The 23,372-nt window shown below is 38.1% G+C and overlaps 1 protein-coding gene across 21 annotated transcripts in view; it reads left to right on the top strand.

The window, feature by feature from the left end:
- The window catches only part of ablim1a (actin binding LIM protein 1a), a 60,046-nt gene that overhangs the window by 7,492 nt on the left and 29,182 nt on the right, over positions 1-23,372 (top strand). For 4 of the 21 annotated variants that reach the window (XM_016671164.1, XM_016671156.1, XM_007551461.2 and 1 more), the window contains exon 1: positions 10,886-11,282. The exons of 3 other annotated variants lie outside the window; for them this stretch is intronic. In XM_016671164.1, the coding sequence (XP_016526650.1) occupies positions 11,039-11,282 (244 nt within the window). In that variant the 5' untranslated portion in view covers positions 10,886-11,038. Of the gene's footprint in view, positions 1-10,882; positions 11,283-16,141; positions 16,420-23,372 lie in introns of those variants that run through there. 14 more of the 21 variants (XM_016671150.1, XM_016671155.1, XM_016671151.1 and 11 more) reach the window with 6 other exon arrangements.

The following is a 23,372-nucleotide window of genomic DNA, read 5'->3' as shown; positions in this document are numbered from 1 at the left end:
AATAATATGTAAAGAAAAAAAAGCAGCAATACTTGTACGGAAACACCTTTTATCATTTATCCCTCCACAAAATCTTAATCTTGTTTCTTTTTAATGCTTTATGAAGTTATCTTAATGTGTTTTCAAGATTCCACATTTGCGTCATCTGTCATTTCCCATCTCACTTAAAAATTAACCATATGCAAACCTGCATTTCCAAGAAACATCCTTCTAGATCTAGGTCGTGAAGAAGATTAAACATTCTTTAATCCTTTATTTACATTGAAGATGCTTTGATTGTTTAAAAACCTGGAAGACTCTTTCTGCTCCATGCAGTTTAATTAGCCATGTGGAAGAGCAATACTTGTGCTCCTTCCACAGATATTTTGTGAAAGATATGTATTTTTTAACAGGTACTTATCTTAAAGGTGTAGAGTGTGTTTCTATTCTGCCCCGGTTATCGTTTTTGTTGTCCGGAAAATTTGCTGTTTTATAAACTTTCCAACTGTTAAGTCACAATTGACAGGCATTCCCCCTCACCCAGAATCCCAAGTGAATCTCCAACGCTTTTGGTCAGCTGGTTTTACTGCTGTATGCACTTGTGCAATGGCTGCTGGAAAAGACAAATGTTTTTTGGTGACTTACCTTCCAGAAACCACTTGGTGCATTCTTGATGAGTGAGCAAGATGCTCCACTTCTTCTGCTTTTGGGTCTGACTCAGAATCAAATATGCACAGTTGCACAATTGCTCATTTAATTGCAACAATGCAATGCGAACATTTTTGGACTTCGCTGTGCTTTTACTGATGGTGATTAATTAAAGGAGTGTTGAACTGCTGTCTGCTGAAAGAACCTTGGTGGTTGTTGACCTCTTTTGCGTTGAGTCCCTTTGATGGTGTAAACTAATCCAGTCTTAGATGTATTCCATGCAAGCTTTTTGTTTTTTATACCATGCCATGCAGAGGGATGAGCGTAGCTGGTGCCTTTCGCCTGTCCCCTGTTGCCAGGTTGGCAGGCAACAGGGGGAAATAGGTCATTTAGGATGCATTCACACCAGCCCAGTTTAGTCCACTTTAAATGAACTCTGGTTCATTTGCCTTGAAAGTCTTGTTTGTTGGGGGAAGTGTGAATGTGCAATCAAATTCTGATGTGGACCAAAAAAGCAAACTCTGGTCTCGATTGAAATAAACTTTGGTGGTAGAGTTTAAGCAGGAACTAGAGTATAACGCAGGGCATTCTGGGTAAATTTCATCCAAACAAACACATGATTCTAGTATTAGCGGGAGAAATGGCTCGTGTCTTCTACCAGTGGTAAAAGTGAAATCCTACAACTGCTAAAATCTGACATCATTTACATTTTGTGAAGAAGGACGTTGAGTTCTTGTTTTTGTGTCGTTTCCATCTGTGTTTCTTGGAGAAGCGCCACCACATGTGAGGGGCCAAACAGGTTTTTCAAAGGGTTTAATTTGTTTTACACAGTGCAGTGTGAAAGCGAACCTCTGCAGCTGAAAATGTAACAAATGTTGCAATTTTGGTCCCCAGTCAACCTGAGTGTACTCAATGTAAAAACACCCTTACAGTTTCCAGTTAACTGATTCACAATAGATGCAGTGAACCCGTGCACTTAACACATAAAGGATTCTGTCAGGTTTTGAACCCACATCTTTTTTTTCTGCAAGGCAACAATATTAACAACTACCACAATGTACTGCCCATCTAGGTTGAATATATATATTTTTAGATAGAGCAAAAATAATTCTTTTTACATATGTTTAGAAAGATTGGACCAAATTAGGGCTCTTTATTAAACATGTTTGGGTTATAAAGGACTCGGGTAGTGACTCTCCCACACATCATTGGGTAAACAAACTTGGCATGGACAAATCTAACTCCACCCAGAACATAATCAGGCTGAACGTCAACCCTAAGCTGCTTACGGCACCAGGCTGGTTGGGGTGAAGACACTCACAGTGCAAGTTTCTGTCTCGCTCCGCTTCACCTGCAGCAGGATGCGCTCTCATACCTGCTGCTTGCTCTCTGGTGTCTCCAGCACTCCTCTTCTCGTACCTGCAGCACATGTGAAATGGATCCCATGATTTAGCGATGAGCTGGGCTGAGTTTGCTCTTCAATCTTCTCCTTATCCTCATCCTCATCTTTTGCTTTCTTTGACAACTCTAAGTTCCTGATGTCCGAAGTGGGACAGATTTCAGAAAAGCGCTGAGTCCAGACGCAGCTGACTTCTACCTGTGTTTCTGTGGGAGAGTCGAAGGACAGCAGGGTAACCATGCCCACTCTGCCAAACCTCAACAGCCTGGGAAAGCTGTGCAGCTCCAGCCGCAGCCACAGCGTCCACCGGGTCAACCGGGTTCGGGTGAAACGCAAGAGCTCAGTGAAGCGGATGTCCATCATCGAGGATGGAAACGTAGCTGAGGTCCTCTACCTCATTCCCAAACAGTACATCGAGCAGTTCCCCTTCCTCAACCCAGATGATTATTACCTCAGTGAGAGGTTGAATGATGTCACTACAGGTAGGACAAAATGCCACCTTCAACATCTAACCATCCACAGAACTCTGTGTCTGGTCTCTAAAATTGCCCAACTTTAAAAATCGTTGCATTATCTAAGGCAAATTGTTGGTGTACCTCCTGTTTTAATGTAAACTAATACATTTTCTATTAGTTAACTTTTATTTTTGTTATCTACTGCTATCTACAGCTTGATATTTATGTTTATAATGCTTTATTCAATAAATTGGATTATATTGATACATTTATTTATTCCAGTAACTCATCAATAACAACACAATATATATATTAAGCTTTTATTTCTTTTAATTTTCTGCTCACAGCTAATAAAAATACAATATTTAAAGTTGCAGTTATATCAGACCAATTAAAATATTATAAAGAATTGTGGGCTTAAAGAAAAGTATGTTTAAAATAAAATAAAATAAAATTTGGTCTCTTTTGGAATAGTAGGTAGATGTGGTCTCGTAAGAAGAAGCGGCCCACTTTAGTATCAGTTGATTCATGGAAGAATCAATTGATAGTCAATAATTAGAGCCTAAATGATGAGCTTATGTGCACCTGTTATATAACAACAACTTTCCAACTGTACAAAAATAAATATTTACTGTAAAAGTCTGGAATTAACTGAGACTTTTCCAGTCATTATGTAAAGCAAACCCATGTGCGAGGACAGGTCCTCTGGATGTTGCCCAGCAGACGTAGGCGACAGGGTGGCTTACATCAGGATTACAGCACTGGGCACCAGGACAAATAAAGATTTACAGATTTTACACATTCTCTGACTTCAAGCCAGACACAGCTATAAAATGGTCATTTTATTTTTTGGCATGTTGTAAATGAAGGAAGCATCTCCTTTCTGTTTTAGGACTTAAATATTTGAATTGAAACATAAACTTTAAACAGCTTTTTATGCTCACAGCATTATGCAAATAATGCACCTTCTACTGCAGGCGTCTGTTACATCCAGTTGTACAAATCTGGGCTCATATCACTGTTATATTTTTTTTTTAAAGGTGGACCTATTATATCGTATACAGCTGCAATGAGTTAGAAAAGTGAAAAAATGCATTCAAAAGTGGGAATTTATTTTGGATCCTGGATTGAACACGGCAGAAAATACCCTTCTCAAAACAAATGTAAAAAATCTCAAAAAGATGTTTCCCCAATGTTATAAGTAAAAAAATACAAATGGAACTGGGTACAAGTGTTTTAAGATATTTGCACTAGAAACTAGACATACTTGGTATGATTTTGTAATAAAATAAGATCAAAATAATACATACAGGCTGAAATCTTAGCCTCCCACTGATATTTGTTCAAATGTCTCCTAGAAAGCTGCACAAAACTTGTTTTTTGTAACCATCAAAAACATTCTGGTGTAACTATTATGGAACATTTTGATGCTTTTCCTATCAGAATTAGTGGCGTTCATTTAAGTTTGCTTCTTTCTTGGTACAGACATTTCTTTTAAGCATAGTTCAAAAATGTTTAATTGGATTAAGATCCAAGCCACTTCTCAAATTTGATGTGAATCTGCTTTGTGCAACATCAGTTCCTGTTTGAACACCCATTTTTTCCCAGGTTTTAAAGGTCTGAGTGTTGATTTCAGGTGAAGTTAAAAGATTTGGAGATATTCCTGCTCCCTCTCCTCCTTCATTATTCCACCCACTTTTTGGAATTCACTAGATCCAGAGAATTTAAAATAGACTCTCAGCATGATGGCACCGCCACTATGCTTGACAGTGGGAACAACAGTATCTTTGTCTAATCTGAAAGTAAAACTTTTCTCCAAATGGTTTTTGGCTCTCCTGTGTTTAGAGCTGCAATTTTCAATTGTGTTTGAAAGGGTTGATTTTGGAGCAAATGCCTTTTTCTTTGTTAGCACCCTTACTGCCACTGGGAATGTTATTTTCACTTTACACTAGACAGTGATTTGGTATTCCATCAATCGTCCAGCTACTAGTGTACTCTGTGTTCTTGAACGTCATAAGCAATTTCCTTTCTTCTGACTTTTTGTCAGATAGTTTATACTTGGACCGTAGCAGAACAGCGACAACAACAATGGAACTTTGGTGAAAGAAAACTTTGTGAGAGGTGAAGCTGACTCCACATGGTTGCGTTCACAGAGGTGATTCTGTTTTGCAGCCTGTTTTAAAATAACCACGAGCTCGTGAACCGTTTGTTGTTATCCAACGTCAAAGAGTTTCCTCTGTGCTTTTCAAGAGTCAAGGAGTTTGTCCAAGTTGTTTCTCTTTTCCTTTTCTTATGAGCTTCTGTGTGGGTGAGAGTATATCTCTCCCATGCATTCCAAGATCCTTAAATAATCAAGGCAGGGAATAACGGTGGAGCCTGTCCGCACAAAGCACTGTTGTTACTCTACATGTGACCTCATGCATCGTAATGCCAGCTTAGCTTATACTCAGGAGTCGGAAGCCAAGACTCAAATTGTGCGGTTTTCCTTCACCGAAATGATCAAGTTATCACTGGAGAGGTCGTTAATGAACAGTCAGACGTGAATCATTGACATGTAAAACACAACAGAAACCTTTCATCCAAGGATAATTGCTGCTCTTGGCAAACTCCTTGTAAGCACCAATGTCCTTCAGCTCGGATGAAGATTATTAAAAGAGACAGGATGATAATGGGCCTCTTAAAGTGGACACAGTAACAAGATACCTTTGAGTTGCTGTTAGTGGCTGCAGTAGAAAACTCCCACTTTTTACTGAGCTTCTCGCACTCCTACAACACTTCCCTGTCTTCATAATATAAAAGGGTGGAGTGCAGGGAGAATTCACCACCAGGAACTGTGTATTTTCCATTGGCAAGTCTCCGTTGCATTATGTCAACGTCTTGTGGAAACAAATGCACTCTGACGGGCATCCAGAAGATGGCACAGTTTTTCCCTACACTGAATGAAACACTCTGCATGCATGATGAGATGCTGCCTCAGCAAATGGAGAGAAGGTAACTGCTGACAAACGCCTTCTCTTTTTTTAGACGCGGAGAAGTACAGATGAATCAGTAACCGCTTGGCCCATAATTGCTGCTGCTTGGGAATTTATGTTTTCCTAGTGGTGTTCACATAGAGTCCATTGTTAACAGGACAAGCTGTTTTCTCTCAAGAGAGCAAACCTTAACACATCAAGGCCGAATTTGCTGGACTCAGGCTAAGTCTTAGTGTTGAAGAAGATTAATATTGGTTATTTTATGTAAAGAGACGAAAAGAGAAGTATCCAGTTTATCAAAGGAAGAGACGAGGGAAGAGTTGGGATGTTCACTGGACTCTGCTCCTGCTCTAATTGGATTTCCAAGGATCCACTGAAGATATTCACACAAAGCTCACGCCAGCAATCGTGATGAGTCTAGCCTGCAACCTTAGATGGCCACTTTTGCTCTCCAACGAACTGACAGGACAGTGAAGGACTGTAGCTGGCTTTAGTCTATGGCGATTCCCAGAATTGACCACAACTTTATAAACTTTAGGTTCCATCAATGTAGTATTAAGCATGACCAGTTATTAAATCAATTTCTGAAGCATTTTACTTTTAATTAGCAAAGTGATTAAATTAGTGTGCTTTTTATGTCCCTCCATTGATCATTATATTGTCTTCCCCTGTAACATGCACAAATAAAACACTAGGAGGTGCTAGAGTGCCTGCCCTGTTTCTTGTGGACAAAAAAAGTGCCTTTCTGAAATCTTTTGTTTTATTAAAATATTTTTTTACAGTGCACTCTGTCACACTTTTTGGCTTATTTACCTAAAACTATTACATAGATACTTTTTTCTTTTTTTTTTTTTTTTACTGAATTTTACATCTTTGCAAAGCTAATTGTAATAAGTTGTATTAGTAACACTATCTTTTTAAGTTTTATTTTTTCCTAAGTAGGTTATGGATTGCTAACTTGCATGCAGATTAATGGCTAACATGGTGTTTAAAATTTTACAATTTATTTTTATAATTTAAGTATTATTTCTTTAATTATGATGCGTGAATGGATATTATTTAAATTCTACATAACTTTGTATTAAAATATAACATATTATAGAGAGAATGTAAATATTTCTAATAAAAAATTAAATATATTGCTAAAATAAAAACAATATTCACTTTATTATTATTGTTTTTTATTATTGTAAGTTAATTTATTATTCTTAGTTAACTTAATTTCCTTTATAGAAAGTTTTCAGTGAAAATATATCTTTCATGAATGATAAATGTAAATGTAAATATTCATGTGTATAGGGCATATTTACCCCATCAGCCAGTTTAAGTTGTTTATTGGTATTGTTTGCTTTAATATATTATTTACATTGTTTATTTTTTAAATGAAATTCAGTTTTATTGTGTATCTTTCCTTAAAAAAATACAGTGTTGTAAAAATGCCTGTCACTATATTTTTTCAGATAAAATTACATTGTGTAATAGCTTACTACAATAACAATATCTACATTTATGACACTTTTGCATTGTTAGTGTCTTCATCATGCTAAATGCTAATTGAAAATTCATAAGCTGAACTTTTATGCAGAAGGTGTGATAAATTCACAACCATCATGCAGTATAAAATGTTATTTTAGCCAATTAAGAAATTAAAAAAGCACAAATAGAAAAAAAAATAGAAGATAGAAAATTTTCCTACTTTATTTGGGTCCCAAAAATAAAATTAAAAAACACATGGTCCCCCATCCGTTGAACTGATGTGTTTTGGTTATTTGGGGTCACACAGCAGCAGCGGCTACTTTGTTGCAGCAATGAGGACGAGTCTGACACAACAGAGGGGCTGGGAGAGAGGGAGCAGAATGGGAGGAGTAGGGAAGAGTGGGAGGAGGAGGAGAAGGAGGAGGAGGAGAGGTGGGAGAAAAGCAGGCAGTCAGGAGGCAAACCCCACGCTGTCGCTGTGTTTTCGGGAGGAGAGCTTGGAAGCGCCTACACCTCTCTTTCTGCCTCTCTCTCTCTCCCTGGTCCTCTGGAGTCTCGGCTCTTTTTTTTCCTTATTTTTTTTTTAATAGCTCTTCGATCTTGACTATAAAAAGGTTCCTGCAGCTCCCGTGTTACTGCCAGCTGATGGTCAGAGAGTTTTCTGCTGCAGCTGTGCCTGGATTCAAATGGTCATGGTCAAAGAAAAAGGTACCTCTGCACATATGTGTGTGTTTTTATGCCATTTGTTTTGCTTGTCATGCTTGGTGTTGATGTTGTCGGTGCTCACACAGATTTGCAGCACTATCTCTGACTTAACTGAGGTTGAACTTGATTGATTTCTTATGATTGTGCTGGACATTTTCGGTAACATGAATACGGGTTTCTTTGTAGGGGAAGGGTACTGTATGTGCTTGAAGCATTGATAATGACTGTCATAGCGTTACATGTAAAGCTTTAACACAGCAACATATTCCCTAAGAGTAGCTGGCTTGAACATGCTACGCCCTTTTAGCTGCCGCTTGGCTTTGAGTCTGGCAGCGTCAGGCTTTATGTTAATGCATACTGGAACAAAGCATGTGAGGAGCTTCATGTTAACTGATGAGACCCTCAGAGCCATGATGCGATCGTTCTTGGTTTGGTCAGGTCCTCTTTGTATGGAATAAAACATTACGAGATGAAAAGTGGAGCACCAGTGTTGGGAGGCACACTGCGCAGAGCTACGAACCTGCACTCTCTGTCATTCTCTCTCTCTCTCCCTCTCTCTCTCTCTCAATCACTCTGTCTGCAGCCGTTGCCATGGTAACCCTCTAAAAGGTACACTCCATTGTTGTCATCCGTGGCCCCATTCATGGTGTCCCGTTAAAAAGAAAAAAGATGATTGTTCCTGTCCATAAACCGAGGTCACCCAGCTGTGTGGGATGAATTAGGTGAAGTCAGGAGGGGCCATTGTTCAGAGTTGTTACACATCGCCTGCAGTTTACCAGGATGTGTGGTCCAGAGGTGGACTATTGTTGTCAGAATGACTCACAAGCAAGGGGTAATGTAGAGTATTTTTGTTGTGAAGAAATCTTGTGCTTAAAATGTTTCTAAACTGAAGTAGCGGAGACAGTTGCTTACGCGACTGGAAATTGATGAAAAAGTTATTAGGTCACAATAAGAAGCGACTATACTAACAGGGATCTTATCCCATCCATCCTGAAGTGTATTTGGATTCTGACCACTGTAGAAATATTTGCCCTGGGTTCACAGAGAGGTTTTACAGTTATACTTCAAAACATACTTAAAAAAGCAACCCTTCAGTTTTGAGTCTGGAAATGATCTAAATTTAAACATGCGTAGGAACCCTGGATTCAGTCCAAATCTGAGTTTGTTTGCTGTATTTTTGTGCTTCTTGTTAAATTGGTTCTAATTTTTCTGGATATGTTTTGCTCAAATCCATAAAAGATGCTGTGAAATTAATGTAAGCTCTCAAATAATGTATGTCTGCCCCCACCAACATCATAAAATGGGGTTGCAGATATTTTTGACAGATTTTATTGAGTAAGTCTGTTTATGCATCTGACCGCGCACTGATGGCTGGAGGCGGCGTCCAGCTCTGAATCTGGTCCCTTCATGTGGGTCCGACTGGCCACAAAGAAACGGCCCTTGCGGTTGAGCTCTGACGCTGGCAGAACTTCTTTAACCTCCGGGTCCCACATGTTCCTTTTCCCAGACTCCCTCCGGACGTTTTTCATAGTTACATGCATCTGGACATTGTTGGGATTTGTTGACAGAAAGAGGTCTACATTTAGAGAGCTGTTCCTCTCCATCACGAGTACGAACTCATAAACAAGACGATTGCACAGTATCAGGTAGATGATAAAAGATGTGATTTTAGCAGTGATTTGGGAGGAAAAACTGTAAAGCTCATGGATTCCTTTTTTATTTTGACAAAGAGATGAAAAGTTTCACAAGTCACAAACTATGTTTTGAAGAATTTGTAAACAGTGCACAATTCAGTCCATGTTTGACAACATAGTTCACAATTCTGTCATTTAGTTATAAGTCAATTAGCTGTTGCTTCAAGAAAAGATAAAACAAACAAAACATTATAAGTAGCCATCTTTCAGAGTGATAGACATTAATTTAACAAACAGGCAATAAAATGTAAACTGTGTGTCAAACATTTTGGTGCAAGAAGTAGTGTAAAAACCTAGCTAGTTACTCCAGTTAGCTAGCTTCATTATCTAGCTACTCCAGTTAACTAGCGTCATTAGAAACTCCAGTTAGCTACCTTCATTAGCTAGCTATTCTAGTTAGCTAGCTTTGTTAGCTAGATACTCCAGTTAGCTAGCTTCATTACTTAGATACTCCAGTTAGCTACCTTCATTAGCTATATACTCCAGTTAGCTAGCTTTATTTGATCTAGATAAAAACTTTATTCCAACTGGTTTCTATTTTTATCCCCCAAACAAATAAACTACTTTACCATGGAATATCAAGATTGACAGTTTCACTATAATTTGACNATAAACTTTGGTGGTAGAGTTTAAGCAGGAACTAGAGTATAACGCAGGGCATTCTGGGTAAATTTCATCAAAACAAACACATGATTCTAGTATTAGCGGGAGAAATGGCTCGTGTCTTCTACCAGTGGTAAAAGTGAAATCCTACAACTGCTAAAATCTGACATCATTTACATTTTGTGAAGAAGGACGTTGAGTTCTTGTTTTTGTGTCGTTTCCATCTGTGTTTCTTGGAGAAGCGCCACCACATGTGAGGGGCCAAACAGGTTTTTCAAAGGGTTTAATTTGTTTTACACAGTGCAGTGTGAAAGCGAACCTCTGCAGCTGAAAATGTAACAAATGTTGCAATTTTGGTCCCCAGTCAACCTGAGTGTACTCAATGTAAAAACACCCTTACAGTTTCCAGTTAACTGATTCACAATAGATGCAGTGAACCCGTGCACTTAACACATAAAGGATTCTGTCAGGTTTTGAACCCACATCTTTTTTTTCTGCAAGGCAACAATATTAACAACTACCACAATGTACTGCCCATCTAGGTTGAATATATATATTTTTAGATAGAGCAAAAATAATTCTTTTTACATATGTTTAGAAAGATTGGACCAAATTAGGGCTCTTTATTAAACATGTTTGGGTTATAAAGGACTCGGGTAGTGACTCTCCCACACATCATTGGGTAAACAAACTTGGCATGGACAAACCTAACTCCACCCAGAACATAATCAGGCTGAACGTCAACCCTAAGCTGCTTACGGCACCAGGCTGGTTGGGGTGAAGACACTCACAGTGCAAGTTTCTGTCTCGCTCCGCTTCACTTGCAGCAGGATGCGCTCTCATACCTGCTGCTTGCTCTCTGGTGTCTCCAGCACTCCTCTTCTCGTACCTGCAGCACATGTGAAATGGATCCCATGATTTAGCGATGAACTGGGCTGAGTTTGCTCTTCAATCTTCTCCTTATCCTCATCCTCATCTTTTGCTTTCTTTGACAACTCTAAGTTCCTGATGTCCGAAGTGGGACAGATTTCAGAAAAGCGCTGAGTCCAGACGCAGCTGACTTCTACCTGTGTTTCTGTGGGAGAGTCGAAGGACAGCAGGGTAACCATGCCCACTCTGCCAAACCTCAACAGCCTGGGAAAGCTGTGCAGCTCCAGCCGCAGCCACAGCGTCCACCGGGTCAACCGGGTTCGGGTGAAACGCAAGAGCTCAGTGAAGCGGATGTCCATCATCGAGGATGGAAACGTAGCTGAGGTCCTCTACCTCATTCCCAAACAGTACATCGAGCAGTTCCCCTTCCTCAACCCAGATGATTATTACCTCAGTGAGAGGTTGAATGATGTCACTACAGGTAGGACAAAATGCCACCTTCAACATCTAACCATCCACAGAACTCTGTGTCTGGTCTCTAAAATTGCCCAACTTTAAAAATCGTTGCATTATCTAAGGCAAATTGTTGGTGTACCTCCTGTTTTAATGTAAACTAATACATTTTCTATTAGTTAACTTTTATTTTTGTTATCTACTGCTATCTACAGCTTGATATTTATGTTTATAATGCTTTATTCAATAAATTGGATTATATTGATACATTTATTTATTCCAGTAACTCATCAATAACAACACAATATATATATTAAGCTTTTATTTCTTTTAATTTTCTGCTCACAGCTAATAAAAATACAATATTTAAAGTTGCAGTTATATCAGACCAATTAAAATATTATAAAGAATTGTGGGCTTAAAGAAAAGTATGTTTAAAATAAAATAAAATAAAATTTGGTCTCTTTTGGAATAGTAGGTAGATGTGGTCTCGTAAGAAGAAGCGGCCCACTTTAGTATCAGTTGATTCATGGAAGAATCAATTGATAGTAAATAATTAGTGCCTCAATGATGAGCTTATGTGGACCAGTTTCCAACTGTACAAAAATAAATATTTACTGTAAAAGTCTGGAATTAACTGAGACTTTTCCAGTCATTATGTAAAGCAAACCCATGTGCGAGGACAGGTCCTCTGGATGTTGCCCAGCAGACGTAGGCGACAGGGTGGCTTACATCAGGATTACAGCACTGGGCACCAGGACAAATAAAGATTTACAGATTTTACACATTCTCTGACTTCAAGCCAGACACAGCTATAAAATGGTCATTTTATTTTTTGGCATGTTGTAAATGAAGGAAGCATCTCCTTTCTGTTTTAGGACTTAAATATTTGAATTGAAACATAAACTTTAAACAGCTTTTTATGCTCACAGCATTATGCAAATAATGCACCTTCTACTGCAGGCGTCTGTTACATCCAGTTGTACAAATCTGGGCTCATATCACTGTTATATTTTTTTTTTAAAGGTGGACCTATTATATCGTATACAGCTGCAATGAGTTAGAAAAGTGAAAAAATGCATTCAAAAGTGGGAATTTATTTTGGATCCTGGATTGAACACGGCAGAAAATACCCTTCTCAAAACAAATGTAAAAAATCTCAAAAAGATGTTTCCCCAATGTTATAAGTAAAAAAATACAAATGGAACTGGGTACAAGTGTTTTAAGATATTTGCACTAGAAACTAGACATACTTGGTATGATTTTGTAATAAAATAAGATCAAAATAATACATACAGGCTGAAATCTTAGCCTCCCACTGATATTTGTTCAAATGTCTCCTAGAAAGCTGCACAAAACTTGTTTTTTGTAACCATCAAAAACATTCTGGTGTAACTATTATGGAACATTTTGATGCTTTTCCTATCAGAATTAGTGGCGTTCATTTAAGTTTGCTTCTTTCTTGGTACAGACATTTCTTTTAAGCATAGTTCAAAAATGTTTAATTGGATTAAGATCCAAGCCACTTCTCAAATTTGATGTGAATCTGCTTTGTGCAACATCAGTTCCTGTTTGAACACCCATTTTTTCCCAGGTTTTAAAGGTCTGAGTGTTGATTTCAGGTGAAGTTAAAAGATTTGGAGATATTCCTGCTCCCTCTCCTCCTTCATTATTCCACCCACTTTTTGGAATTCACTAGATCCAGAGAATTTAAAATAGACTCTCAGCATGATGGCACCGCCACTATGCTTGACAGTGGGAACAACAGTATCTTTGTCTAATCTGAAAGTAAAACTTTTCTCCAAATGGTTTTTGGCTCTCCTGTGTTTAGAGCTGCAATTTTCAATTGTGTTTGAAAGGGTTGATTTTGGAGCAAATGCCTTTTTCTTTGTTAGCACCCTTACTGCCACTGGGAATGTTATTTTCACTTTACACTAGACAGTGATTTGGTATTCCATCAATCGTCCAGCTACTAGTGTACTCTGTGTTCTTGAACGTCATAAGCAATTTCCTTTCTTCTGACTTTTTGTCAGATAGTTTATACTTGGACCGTAGCAGAACAGCGACAACAACAATGGAACTTTGGTGAAAGAAAACTTTGTGAGAGGTGAAGCTGACTCCACATGGTTGCGTTCACAGAGGTGATTCTGTTTTGCAGCCTGTTTTAAAATAACCACGAGCTCGTGAACCGTTTGTTGTTATCCAACGTCAAAGAGTTTCCTCTGTGCTTTTCAAGAGTCAAGGAGTTTGTCCAAGTTGTTTCTCTTTTCCTTTTCTTATGAGCTTCTGTGTGGGTGAGAGTATATCTCTCCCATGCATTCCAAGATCCTTAAATAATCAAGGCAGGGAATAACGGTGGAGCCTGTCCGCACAAAGCACTGTTGTTACTCTACATGTGACCTCATGCATCGTAATGCCAGCTTAGCTTATACTCAGGAGTCGGAAGCCAAGACTCAAATTGTGCGGTTTTCCTTCACCGAAATGATCAAGTTATCACTGGAGAGGTCGTTAATGAACAGTCAGACGTGAATCATTGACATGTAAAACACAACAGAAACCTTTCATCCAAGGATAATTGCTGCTCTTGGCAAACTCCTTGTAAGCACCAATGTCCTTCAGCTCGGATGAAGATTATTAAAAGAGACAGGATGATAATGGGCCTCTTAAAGTGGACACAGTAACAAGATACCTTTGAGTTGCTGTTAGTGGCTGCAGTAGAAAACTCCCACTTTTTACTGAGCTTCTCGCACTCCTACAACACTTCCCTGTCTTCATAATATAAAAGGGTGGAGTGCAGGGAGAATTCACCACCAGGAACTGTGTATTTTCCATTGGCAAGTCTCCGTTGCATTATGTCAACGTCTTGTGGAAACAAATGCACTCTGACGGGCATCCAGAAGATGGCACAGTTTTTCCCTACACTGAATGAAACACTCTGCATGCATGATGAGATGCTGCCTCAGCAAATGGAGAGAAGGTAACTGCTGACAAACGCCTTCTCTTTTTTTAGACGCGGAGAAGTACAGATGAATCAGTAACCGCTTGGCCCATAATTGCTGCTGCTTGGGAATTTATGTTTTCCTAGTGGTGTTCACATAGAGTCCATTGTTAACAGGACAAGCTGTTTTCTCTCAAGAGAGCAAACCTTAACACATCAAGGCCGAATTTGCTGGACTCAGGCTAAGTCTTAGTGTTGAAGAAGATTAATATTGGTTATTTTATGTAAAGAGACGAAAAGAGAAGTATCCAGTTTATCAAAGGAAGAGACGAGGGAAGAGTTGGGATGTTCACTGGACTCTGCTCCTGCTCTAATTGGATTTCCAAGGATCCACTGAAGATATTCACACAAAGCTCACGCCAGCAATCGTGATGAGTCTAGCCTGCAACCTTAGATGGCCACTTTTGCTCTCCAACGAACTGACAGGACAGTGAAGGACTGTAGCTGGCTTTAGTCTATGGCGATTCCCAGAATTGACCACAACTTTATAAACTTTAGGTTCCATCAATGTAGTATTAAGCATGACCAGTTATTAAATCAATTTCTGAAGCATTTTACTTTTAATTAGCAAAGTGATTAAATTAGTGTGCTTTTTATGTCCCTCCATTGATCATTATATTGTCTTCCCCTGTAACATGCACAAATAAAACACTAGGAGGTGCTAGAGTGCCTGCCCTGTTTCTTGTGGACAAAAAAAGTGCCTTTCTGAAATCTTTTGTTTTATTAAAATATTTTTTTTACAGTGCACTCTGTCCCGCTTATCTATTTTAATTGACGTTTTTGGCTTATTTACCTAAAACTAACCATTACATAGATACTTTTTTCTTTTTTTTTTTTTTTACTGAATTTTACATCTTTGCAAAGCTAATTGTAATAAGTTGTATTAGTAACACTATCTTTTTAAGTTTTATTTTTTCCTAAGTAGGTTATGGATTGCTAACTTGCATGCAGATTAATGGCTAACATGGTGTTTAAAATTTTACAATTTATTTTTATAATTTAAGTATTATTTCTTTAATTATGATGCGTGAATGGATATTATTTAAATTCTACATAACTTTGTATTAAAATATAACATATTATAGAGAGAATGTAAATATTTCTAATAAAAAATTAAATATATTGCTAAAATAAAAACAATATTCACTTTATTATTATTGTTTTTTATTATTGTAAGTTAATTTATTATTCTTAGTTAACTTAATTTCCTTTATAGAAAGTTTTCAGTGAAAATATATCTTTCATGAATGATAAATGTAAATGTAAATATTCATGTGTATAGGGCATATTTACCCCATCAGCCAGTTTAAGTTGTTTATTGGTATTGTTTGCTTTAATATATTATTTACATTGTTTATTTTTTAAATGAAATTCAGTTTTATTGTGTATCTTTCCTTAAAAAAATACAGTGTTGTAAAAATGCCTGTCACTATATTTTTTCAGATAAAATTACATTGTGTAATAGCTTACTACAATAACAATATCTACATTTATGACACTTTTGCATTGTTAGTGTCTTCATCATGCTAAATGCTAATTGAAAATTCATAAGCTGAACTTTTATGCAGAAGGTGTGATAAATTCACAACCATCATGCAGTATAAAATGTTATTTTAGCCAATTAAGAAATTAAAAAAGCACAAATAGAAAAAAAAATAGAAGATAGAAAATTTTCCTACTTTATTTGGGTCCCAAAAATAAAATTAAAAAACACATGGTCCCCCATCCGTTGAACTGATGTGTTTTGGTTATTTGGGGTCACACAGCAGCAGCGGCTACTTTGTTGCAGCAATGAGGACGAGTCTGACACAACAGAGGGGCTGGGAGAGAGGGAGCAGAATGGGAGGAGTAGGGAAGAGTGGGAGGAGGAGGAGAAGGAGGAGGAGGAGAGGTGGGAGAAAAGCAGGCAGTCAGGAGGCAAACCCCACGCTGTCGCTGTGTTTTCGGGAGGAGAGCTTGGAAGCGCCTACACCTCTCTTTCTGCCTCTCTCTCTCTCCCTGGTCCTCTGGAGTCTCGGCTCTTTTTTTTCCTTATTTTTTTTTTAATAGCTCTTCGATCTTGACTATAAAAAGGTTCCTGCAGCTCCCGTGTTACTGCCAGCTGATGGTCAGAGAGTTTTCTGCTGCAGCTGTGCCTGGATTCAAATGGTCATGGTCAAAGAAAAAGGTACCTCTGCACATATGTGTGTGTTTTTATGCCATTTGTTTTGCTTGTCATGCTTGGTGTTGATGTTGTCGGTGCTCACACAGATTTGCAGCACTATCTCTGACTTAACTGAGGTTGAACTTGATTGATTTCTTATGATTGTGCTGGACATTTTCGGTAACATGAATACGGGTTTCTTTGTAGGGGAAGGGTACTGTATGTGCTTGAAGCATTGATAATGACTGTCATAGCGTTACATGTAAAGCTTTAACACAGCAACATATTCCCTAAGAGTAGCTGGCTTGAACATGCTACGCCCTTTTAGCTGCCGCTTGGCTTTGAGTCTGGCAGCGTCAGGCTTTATGTTAATGCATACTGGAACAAAGCATGTGAGGAGCTTCATGTTAACTGATGAGACCCTCAGAGCCATGATGCGATCGTTCTTGGTTTGGTCAGGTCCTCTTTGTATGGAATAAAACATTACGAGATGAAAAGTGGAGCACCAGTGTTGGGAGGCACACTGCGCAGAGCTACGAACCTGCACTCTCTGTCATTCTCTCTCTCTCTCCCTCTCTCTCTCTCTCAATCACTCTGTCTGCAGCCGTTGCCATGGTAACCCTCTAAAAGGTACACTCCATTGTTGTCATCCGTGGCCCCATTCATGGTGTCCCGTTAAAAAGAAAAAAGATGATTGTTCCTGTCCATAAACCGAGGTCACCCAGCTGTGTGGGATGAATTAGGTGAAGTCAGGAGGGGCCATTGTTCAGAGTTGTTACACATCGCCTGCAGTTTACCAGGATGTGTGGTCCAGAGGTGGACTATTGTTGTCAGAATGACTCACAAGCAAGGGGTAATGTAGAGTATTTTTGTTGTGAAGAAATCTTGTGCTTAAAATGTTTCTAAACTGAAGTAGCGGAGACAGTTAGTTGCTTACGCGACTGGAAATTGATGAAAAAGTTATTAGGTCACAATAAGAAGCGGCTATACTAACAGGGATCTTATCCCATCCATCCTGAAGTGTATTTGGATTCTGACCACTGTAGAAATATTTGCCCTGGGTTCACAGAGAGGTTTTACAGTTATACTTCAAAACATACTTAAAAAAGCAACCCTTCAGTTTTGAGTCTGGAAATGATCTAAATTTAAACATGCGTAGGAACCCTGGATTCAGTCCAAATCTGAGTTTGTTTGCTGTATTTTTGTGCTTCTTGTTAAATTGGTCCTAATTTTTCTGGATATGTTTTGCTCAAATCCATAAAAGATGCTGTGAAATTAATGTAAGCTCTCAAATAATGTATGTCTGCCCCCACCAACATCATAAAATGGGGTTGCAGATATTTTTGACAGATTTTATTGAGTAAGTCTGTTTATGCATCTGACCGCGCACTGATGGCTGGAGGCGGCGTCCAGCTCTGAATCTGGTCCCTTCATGTGGGTCCGACTGGCCACAAAGAAACGGCCCTTGCGGTTGAGCTCTGACGCTGGCAGAACTTCTTTAACCTCCGGGTCCCACATGTTCCTTTTCCCAGACTCCCTCCGGACGTTTTTCATAGTTACATGCATCTGGACATTGTTGGGATTTGTTGACAGAAAGAGGTCTACATTTAGAGAGCTGTTCCTCTCCATCACGAGTACAACGAACTCATAAACGAGACGATTGCACAGTATCAGGTAGATGATAAAAGATGTGATTTTAGCAGTGATTTGGGAGGAAAAACTGTAAAGCTAATGGATTCCTTTTTTATTTTGACAAAGAGATGAAAAGTTTCACAAGCCACAAACTATGTTTTGAAGAATTTGTAAACAGTGTACAATTCAGTCCATGTTTGACAACATAGTTCACAATTCTGTCATTTAGTTATAAGTCAATTAGCTGTTGCTTCAAGAAAAGATAAAACAAACAAAACATTATAAGTAGCCATCTTTCAGAGTAATAGACATTAATTTAACAAACAGGCAATAAAATATAAACTGTGTGTCAAACGTTTTGGTGCAAGAAGTAGTGTAAAAAACCTAGCTAGTTACTCCAGTTAGCTAGCTTCATTAGCTAACTACTCCACTTAGCTAGCTTCATTATCTAGCTACTCCAGTTAGCTACCTTCATTAGCTATATACTCCAGTTAGCTAGCTTCATTATCTAGCTACTCCAGTTAACTAGCTTCATTAGAAACTCCAGTTAGCTAGCTTCATTATCTAGCTACTCCAGTTAACTAGCTTCATTAGAAACTCCAGTTAGCTACCTTCATTAGCTATATACTCCAGTTAGCTAGCTTTATTTGATCTAGATAAAAACTTTATTCCAACTGGTTTCTATTTTTATCCCCCAAACAAATAAACTACTTTACTATAGAATATCAAGATTGACAGTTTCACTATAATTTGACGATGGTCCATACATTAAAAACATGTTCAAATTCTGTAGTTAAAAAATGTATAATGATTTTATTAATCCTACATGGTTCATCCTGTCCAGCTTAAGTTCAATCAGCCTATGTTTTAGATTGTTAACCATTAAAAGATCAGATCAAGTTCAGCCATCGAAAACTTTGAAATAGCCATTATTATATTAGCAGCTAAAGCGTAAATATAGGACAAATCCTTTACATCTTTTATGTCCCTCTGTCAACATTTTTTGTTCTAGTGTAGTGAGTAATAAACCTTTGGCACAAAACCTATTTAAAAAGTGGTGGAGGCTTCTTCAGTGCTTTTGTAACTGAGTGTTGCAACAGTGTGATTTCACAAGACTATATTGTGATGTTATTGTTATTACACCCCTGTGTCTAACCTATTTTTAAACTCAAAACCTAATATGCTCCTCAAATTCTTTAGTCATATATTATCCACGGATTTATTGTGCAAGACTATGTACAACAATCAAATCCTTTTTTCTTGACCTATACTCCACATATTCATTATGTGAATGTGACATTTTCTTTTTCAAGTGTAGCTGTCTCCTTTGATTTTTATTTTTGCAGAGGACTGCAGACGACTGCAGTGGTGCCTCATCTTTGAAGCCTGCCTGTGCCTACACCCTGAAAAAGGAGCTAAACTCCTTTTCACAGGCAGCAGTGCAACACACACAGTGTTTGTACAGCTGGCAGATAGCACCGGAATATACAGATGAGATAAGTGTTCTGTCATAGAGCGTCTGAACCCAACAAGCTAAAAACAGCAGGAGTCACATGAAAGAAATGCGGTCTGGCATCTTAGGATTCAGTTTTTTCTTGTACAAAAGGATGCTCTCTACCACTGGATTTTTTTTTATATAAATTTGTACTCAACTGGAAAATCTTTGATTAAAATTAATTCTCTATACTTTATGTGTAGTACGCTGTAGAGAAATGTAGTAAATGCCTTTAAGGGACAACAGCAGGAGTTCGCTCAGAGTTTTTCGTGGTTTGATGAGATGTATATGTTATCATTTGTATGAATCAACTCGTCCAAACTGGGATCAGAACCAAAATAAATTGGAATTGGATATAAAACTGCATATCAGATAATAACATCCAAGTTTATTTAAATACACTGTGTGAGATTTGGACATTTTGGGACTATTTATCACCATAATTCATGAAAATACTCAAAAGAAACAAGCAGAAAATAAAAATGAAATGCAAATATGAAGGCACAAACTGACCCAAAGTTACTCGGGCATCTGTTTATTTTGCTGAAAATGTTCAGATTGTGATAAATTAGATAAACAAATTAAATGTTCAAATTGCATATATTATTTATTTGTAATATATTGTGAATATTTTAACATTTTGATACATGGCAGATTGTGACGATTGATCAAACCGAAGTAGTTCTAAGTTCTGGTTTAATTTGCCTGTTTGTCAACACTTACTCCCATTTTAAACCTACTCCTTATGTTTTATTCACTTCTAACTTCTATTTTTATATTTGTAAACAAATTATTTCTTACTGATATATTTATAAAACCAAAGCCTGCATTTTTTTTTAGTTTAGAGATAAATAGGCTCACATCTTATATAGATAGATTACTAGTCATGCAACCACATTTCCATACAGTAGATTGTGAGTAGAATACAATTACTTTATATTGTATTTGTGAAAGTTGGTATGAATTGGCAAATTTTTTTTAAATAAAACACCTCACAGGATACGTTGATGGGCAGCAGTTCATACCTGAAAAAGTCAGGTGTGAAATGTCCAAAACTTCATGAGATTTTTACTATTTTTATACTATTTCTTAAAGATATATCGCCACATTTTCTTACAGCAGAGACTAGTAAATTAATTTTGACTGTAAATTAGTTGGTTGGTGACGTGTCCCATTGCAGATAGCTCTATTTTGCTCTTGAAAGTTGGGACTGAAATGACCAACATTGCAGAGGTACAAAGGGGCAAAACTGCCAATAGTCCACATTGTGCAAGTCAGCAGCTTTTCACTTAGTGAGCTGGTCACAGGAAATCCAACCAGACTATGGGGCCAATACAGGCTATTAAAGAGCCAAGGCCTTTATCAGCTTCTCTTTAATCACGACTTCTGCAGTTCATGAAGCTGCTATTGTCTCCTCTCAGATAAATAGCTATAATAGAAGTCTTTCTCTCTGTTTAACAGTAAATTATTACGATTGTGAACCTGCTAGTGACTTAACATTCTGCACTGTTGTGCTCAACCATAGAGAGCAGGTCATTATTCAAAGCTAAGGTCCCAGAGGATTACTTATTAAGTGTTAGGGGGGGATCTGCTGGAGGCTGATAGGGTCCCCACTCCTCCTCCTACGGTTTCTGCCCAGTGTTTGAAGTGCTTTGTCTGGGATGTTGGTGGCAGAGCAGAAAGAAGAAGAAGAGCCATACATATTCATGGGGGGGAGGAGTTAAGAGCTCCTTTTCAAATGTGGGTGATAAAAGGCTCCACCGCCCCTTTTAGCCCCCCAAAACACATCAAGCATATACCCATGCTTGAAGAAATATTAATTGGATATCATGGTGGGATTTATTTGTGCCTCTTTGATGCTCATCTTAGCCCAGACTCCCTCTGGAATATTCCATCTGAGTGTTTAGACTGGATGATTATAGGGGTAAAAACTCTGTTTGCCTCTGCTTTATTGTCTATGAAGTGGACACAGCTACCAAAATTATTGGCTGGGGCAGAAGGAGTGGAGACGATTGCCTATATCCCTCTAATTGTATATTTGTTTTGGTCACAAACTCCCGAAAACTGTGAAGCTCACACTGACTGACGTACATTTGGAAGCTCTTATGTCTGCAATTTCAACAGTAACAAAGGAAAAGAGCAATTGAATATTTTATGAAGTCTTCTTATTTTTATGCCTTTTTGTTTTATGGAATTCTCCTTCTCCCAGTGCATTTTCCGAACTCCCCACTTTTGCATTCCTCTGGATTCATGGGAGGAAATGAAGGCAACAAATTTTGAAGCCTCCTCAGCAGGTCCTGCGCTCTTGTGTCAATAGCCACAACCCACTGGGCTGTACAATTGGAGTCGGGGTACTTGTTTCATAAAAATACACTGTCCTGAGGGGATTCAACACTTTCCCGCAAGCATCATCTGCAGTATTTATTACTGCCAACGCAGCGAGGCTCTGGTTAAATGGGTTGGGGGCTGGGTTTTGGAGGGGGCAGCCCTCTTTCTCTGGGCCCGTGTTAGTTATTGTTCCCTCAGCAGCATGGTTCTCTGGGTATTCATTGTGCGTTCAGCCTCAGATTTGTCACTTTATCCGGTGTCGATGAAGCAGGACAGATAACTCTGTCAGCAGAGCCAACACATGCAGACCAGAAACAGGAATGTGAGCCGGGGTCAGAAAAGTCTTACAATTCCTTACTCCAGTAAGTCACTTTGTGCTGAGGTTGCCTAATGTGTTTCTTCCTAACTTATTCATACTGTTATATCATATAAATTTGAGCAAATGAGGCACCACTTTGCCTGTATCACAAGAACCACTAGAGATCTACTAATGGATTCACTCTAAATCCATATTTTAAAACATATTTCCTCAAATTTGTGGCCTTGTAGCATAATAAGAGCAACAAAACCTCATGGAGAATCAATAATGAATGAACTTGATTTTTATATGGTCAAATTTCAGTTCTCTGAGAAAGTTTAACAATGGATTCATGGATATGTTCAACTCTTAATAAAATAAATGAAAAAATCATGTCTGCCATATGTTTTAATGTTTATTTGTAGCTCGAAAAGCACAAATTGCATTTAAAATCCTCAGCAAATAGGATCCCAACATCTGTCTTGGATTCTCATCAACCTGTTTTGATGTCAGCTCCTTTTTTTTCTTGTCCATGCAGAAATGCTTAAAATGGAGAGAACCAAAAAAAGAAAAAAAAAATCAACACTACCCTAGATTTTTACACCGGATAAATAGTAGTATTACATGAAAGGTTCGACTCACCAGCTAAGTGGCTCTTGCAAAAGAAAAAGCTTTTCACTATAAAACCTAAATGGCATTCAGTGAGTGACATGGTAGAAGAAACAGTCAATTACCCAACTATTAGAGGGAAAACGGACATCTTTTTGCTTGATTCATAAGACCAAAGCTAGAAGGAGAAGGGAAATGAGTCTGACTTACAGGCAGTTATATGTTTTCTTGTGTGTAATTACAATAATGTCAATAATGTCAAATGTTTTGGCATAATTAGTGCTAAAAGAAAGCGAGACAGCTATTTAGCTAGATACCTAACCAACCCACTTGTCCTCTTCAGCCCTCTTCTTCACATAATTGCTTTGACAGGACTAGAGAAGTTTCTAGAAAATTACTTAAAATAATCAGTTCTCAAAGTTGCATGAACCCCAATTTAACTGTTCCTGATTATTTCACCTCATTGTCCTTTTGCAGTTTCAGCCTTTTTAGTACCTTTGTATTATCTACCGGAGGGGGTGAATTATTTACTTAAAACAAGCTCTGATATCTTCCTGAAAAATTACTTCTAAGATAGTTTTGCCTTATTTCAAGTTTACTAAGATATTTGCACTA

This window comes from Poecilia formosa, unplaced genomic scaffold (assembly GCF_000485575.1).
Source record: "Poecilia formosa unplaced genomic scaffold, Poecilia_formosa-5.1.2 Scaffold42, whole genome shotgun sequence".
In the NCBI taxonomy this organism is placed as follows: domain Eukaryota; kingdom Metazoa; phylum Chordata; class Actinopteri; order Cyprinodontiformes; family Poeciliidae; genus Poecilia; species Poecilia formosa.
The sequence above is the reverse complement of the archived record's forward strand: the minus strand, read 5'-3'. Positions and strand labels throughout refer to the sequence as shown.